The following is a 4,464-nucleotide window of genomic DNA, read 5'->3' on the forward strand; positions in this document are numbered from 1 at the left end:
TACTTTCAGCCGTTCACCTTAGGAAAAATCCACAAAATCCAACTATTACTCAGAATCCGAAATCCTTTAAATCTCGATTTGCGTATCCTCTCTTTCACTATGTGGATCGTGGACCTTAGCGCGCGATTCAGAAATAATAATAAAAAAGCCTAAAAATTCGATATGCTCTTTCTTAAATGCATATAAGAAAATGTGAATAAACATGCCTAAGCTGATAAAATCTTGTATGTTTGGAGAATGGAAAGAGGTCTGGTTCTCTCTATAAGCGTGAAATTCTTAAGTTTCATAAAAAAAACTTCGTGTGTCAAACCTGCATGGCGTCGCCTCCACTGTTGAAGCTTCATGAAGATGTCACTTTTTCTGTGTCCTCCATCATATATATAATTAACTTTGAAGTGTAAGGCATTCACAATCACTTTTCTTGGTTAATATTGCGTTCCTTATTATATTGTTGATATGTTAATGATCTGAGATTGTCAGTGAATACTTACTCGTATTCTTGCATTTGTCTATATACAATATATACACTTGTATCAAGGCAGTGTCCTGGGCACATCAAGGCGGGGTTGAGTGTCACGGCCGCTTGCAACCACACCGCCTGGTCACCCCGACACGTGGAGCGGCGTGCGCGGCATGGACTCCTTCAGGTCGTGCAGAACGGACGGGGACAGCTGGCTCTCTTCCAGCACCACCTCCGTGTACCAGCTGCTGAGCTTCCTGGTGAGGTCCCTGACCCACGTCACCGAGGAATCCGTTATGTTCCGAAGCCTCAGCCAGAGCTTCTTGCCCTTGAAATTGAGCGGCTGGAAGCTCGCGGAGGGGATGGAGGTCGGCAGGTCCAGCCGCAGGTAGAGGTACTTCAAGCAGCGCCTCTGGTTCGCTATGCTGTGCGTGAGGGCGGCCAGGGCTTCCATGGAGGACACTCTCACGTTCAGCTCCTCCAAGTGGTGGCAGTGCCGGAGTGCCATGGCGCCCTCGCTGCCCAGGTGTCCCCAGCACTCCTTCAGTGTCCCTGGGGGTTGAAGCGGCACCACCAGCGCATCGCTCGTCGTCTCATCCCCCCACGTGTAGAACTGAGCTTCCTGCCGCAGGTGGACGAACGTGGTGGGGCACGTCCCGAGAGCATGGACGATGCGGCGGACGCCCTCCCCTCGCTCCCCGTCGGAGGCGTCGGGCGTCACCACCACCAGCTTGGGCTTGTAGGCTCCGCGCCTCAGCAGCTCGGCGACCACGTGGTTGGTTTCGGGGGAATGGCGAGCGGCAATCCAGGTGGCCAGTGACGCCAGGGTCAGGGATACGGCTTCGCACACGTTGCTGGTGAAGTTGCATTCCTGCAGCAAAGTCAACCAAGCTCCCATGTTTTCCTTATCGTGTAGGGACTTCTCGTACATGCTGACGACATCCTTGGCATCATCAAGCGTGTGCTTGCTGTACAGGAAGGATCCTGCCACGTGAAGGAGCACATCACGCAGCATTCTGGGTTCGTGCTTGCACAAGGCCGACAGTTTGGGGCGCCGAAGGACCGAGCTTCGCCTGCCTTTGACCAGAAGGGAATCCGCAAGGTAGAAGCCGGAGAGGATCTCGGCGAGCGACGGATGGGCGAGGAGGCCCTGCGTACTCCCGCTGGCCCCGCTCTTCACCACGACGAGCGGGCTGAAGTGCCACAGCACCCGAGGGTCCTCGAACAAGCAATGGTCGGCCTCGAGCAAGATCTGATGACCGTGTGGCCAGCTGCTGCCGGCCACAAGTCCCTTCGTCGCCCGGTAGAGCTGCTCCAGACGGCCCTCCACCGCCAGCCTTGCGGCCTCTCGGTTTCCCCCACAGTCTCCCTTGATCGCTTCAGCGAGACGGTGCTGGCACACACTCAGCAGGCGCGAGAACAGGCTCGACACGGACGTGGAAAAGAGCACGTGGTTCGGATTGATGCACCACAGGTACAACAAGTAAGCCAGAGGGAGCGGGTAAAGAACTGTGGGATTTATCGCCATGGATGATATTAAACTACTGAACTGTTCTACCCTTTCAGACGCAGAGATTTTGTGATTTTCACAGAGAGAAAAGAAATGGGATGAGTATTTCCTAATAGCCTGTGACGTCATCGGGCACATCTCGGCCAACACACACTTCACTCCGAAATCTCTCACGACCTGCACAAACTCTCCCTCATTGCCCGAGCGCGTGGTCAACAGCAGGCAATTTCTGCCCAAATTCTCCATGATCTCCTTCAGCACAGAGACAGCATCTCGTGCAGTTCCTCCGACATCCAGGAGGAACAGCACAGTCATGCCCTTCATCTCTTCATGAATATTGGAGTTTGGGTAGGCCTTGATAGTGTCGCAAAGGACGTGTTCGCGAAGGTATTGACCCCACGAACCCGAGGAAGCGATGTCGCTCAGCGCCGCGTAAATGACGAGGTCGCACTCCCGCAACCTCGCACTGACTCCAGTCGAATTCTTCCTCCACTGGTGCAGAATGTAATGGCAGAGGGAAGTCTTTCCGCTTCCCTTCGGCCCGGAAATCACTATCACTGCTGGCGCGTCGACGTCTTCCTTCAGTAAATCCAACACATCGTGGGTATCCTTATGTCCTTTGATTTTAATGCTAGAGTACACAGTGCTCACCTCCTGCTTGGTGAACTGCCTTGCGGCAAGCCAGTCCTGCACACTGAACATATTGACTCGTGATGCAAACAGGACAGCCTCCCGTCTCACCTCCGTCAGGAATTTGTTGTTTTCTTCATTCCTCTGCAAGTGCACCTCCGCCATGGCACTGGCGACTTCTTCGTCTCCTGAACTTCCTTTACGTATTGCCTCGGCCGTGGCGGCCATCCGTGCAATCAAGGCAGCACCGCCTTTCTTCATGGAATGGCAATCTTTTTTTAGCTTCTTCAGTGCGCTTTTCAGCTTGGCAGTTTCAGCGCGTCGCATGTTAAGCACATCTTCCTTGGTAATGCATTCCTGCTCGGCGGAAACATTGGAATCCAGCCTCTGGCACATCTGTTTCTTTGTCAAGAGAACTGACTGCCTTGTGGACCTCAGTACCTTTTGAAGTTTATCGTCTACATCACCGGCTTGGCTGTGTCTTCTCTCGATGACGGCAACTTCCTTCATGACACTCGTCAGCAGACTGACACTGCTGCCCTCTACGCCGCTGTCGTGAATATCAGCCTCATAGCCGGCCATATCTTTATCATCAGCCAGTGACGTCGACTCGGAGTCTCCGTGGAAGCCCCTTGTATACTTTGAACTACGCGCTGCTTTGCCGAGCTCCGCCTTCAACGGAGCTTCAATCGAGACTCCGCTCCCGCTGCGCTTGGTAGTTCCCTCGTGCGCCTCGCGGCTGTGGGAACGCGACCAAATATATTTAATGTTCTTTTTCACTTCTCTGTCCTTGCGCTGGGCGTGCTGCAGCTCCCGTTGGGCTTCGTCCAGGTCTTCTCTGGTCTTTGCGACTAGATTCACATATTCTTTGTACTCCTTCTTGGCATGCTCGAGGCGCCGTTTGGATCCGTGCAGCTTTTCTGCCATGTCGCCGATGTGGTCTTCAATCACTCGCATACAGCTCTCGACGACGATCCAAACGATCTCATGAGTCAGGTCGAGGAGGTCCTGCACTCGCACTTCCAGCTGCTGCTCATTGAAGTCGATGTCGAGGTAACACACCGTCCGCGAGAGTCGTCTAAGCCGCTTGATGAGGCGCTGCAGCCGGACGGGCATCTGAGGGAACACCTCCGTCAGCATGATCACCAGGACATCCTCTGACAGGAGGCTCGGGTCTGGTTCCGCGGTCAACATGCTGCACGGACTCAAACTCAGCACCTGGCCTGGATTCCTGACGCACAATGGGGCATCATGGAGGGCACTCCCTACCGCTAAGATGCGGTCTGCTCTTCTGTTGCCATTTTGTAAGTCTTGCTGGGCGGGGCTAGACCTATGAGCGTGGGGCAAAGCAGGCAGGTGTTCTTGGAAGTGTTTGGGTGTTGAATGAGACTCATGGGTATGTCCTCGCTTGGGAAAAGGTTCTTGAGTATTCCCTCCTGCACACAGACGCCCTGGCCCTGGCGTGGGATGAGCCTCATGACTGTTTTCCGGAGTGGAGGCAAGCTTATGGCTGTGCTCTGGTATGATAAGAGATGCAGGAGGATACACAACTCCAGACGGAGGTTCTTGGGTAAGCTCTCGCGCTGGCGGAGCTTTGAGGGCGTGCCCTAGCGTAGACGGAGACATTAGACTGCGCTTTTCCGTGGCGTGAGATGGCGTGCTGAACATCGTACTCCTCCGAGGCCTAGCGGCAGGATGCGATGGCACCTGCGATGCCGTGAAAGATCGGTTCCTATGGAAAGGGTACCTGTTCGGCTTCATCAAATGAGCTTCCACGCAGGCCACCGTCCAAGATGTGGGAGAGACAAAGCCTGTCTCGGCGCCTCCGACAGGATCGTGGGGGTAGAGGGACTCGGGAAACACC

The 4,464-nt window shown here is 54.3% G+C and overlaps 2 protein-coding genes across 2 annotated transcripts in view; both read right to left on the reverse strand.

Annotated features, from left to right (window-relative positions):
* Nucleotides 1-4,464, reverse strand: part of LOC119581772 (cadherin-23-like) — a gene marked incomplete in the record, with an annotated part of 64,191 nt that overhangs the window by 11,246 nt on the left and 48,481 nt on the right.
* The window catches only part of LOC119581771, a gene marked incomplete in the record, with an annotated part of 4,674 nt that continues 524 nt past the window's right edge, over nt 315-4,464 (reverse strand). The window contains 1 exon segment of the mRNA XM_037929904.1: nt 315-4,464. Coding sequence (XP_037785832.1) covers nt 603-4,464 — 3,862 coding nt within the window.

The sequence above is a fragment of the Penaeus monodon genome, chromosome 15 (assembly GCF_015228065.2).
Source record: "Penaeus monodon isolate SGIC_2016 chromosome 15, NSTDA_Pmon_1, whole genome shotgun sequence".
NCBI classification, from domain to species: Eukaryota; Metazoa; Arthropoda; class Malacostraca; order Decapoda; family Penaeidae; genus Penaeus; species Penaeus monodon.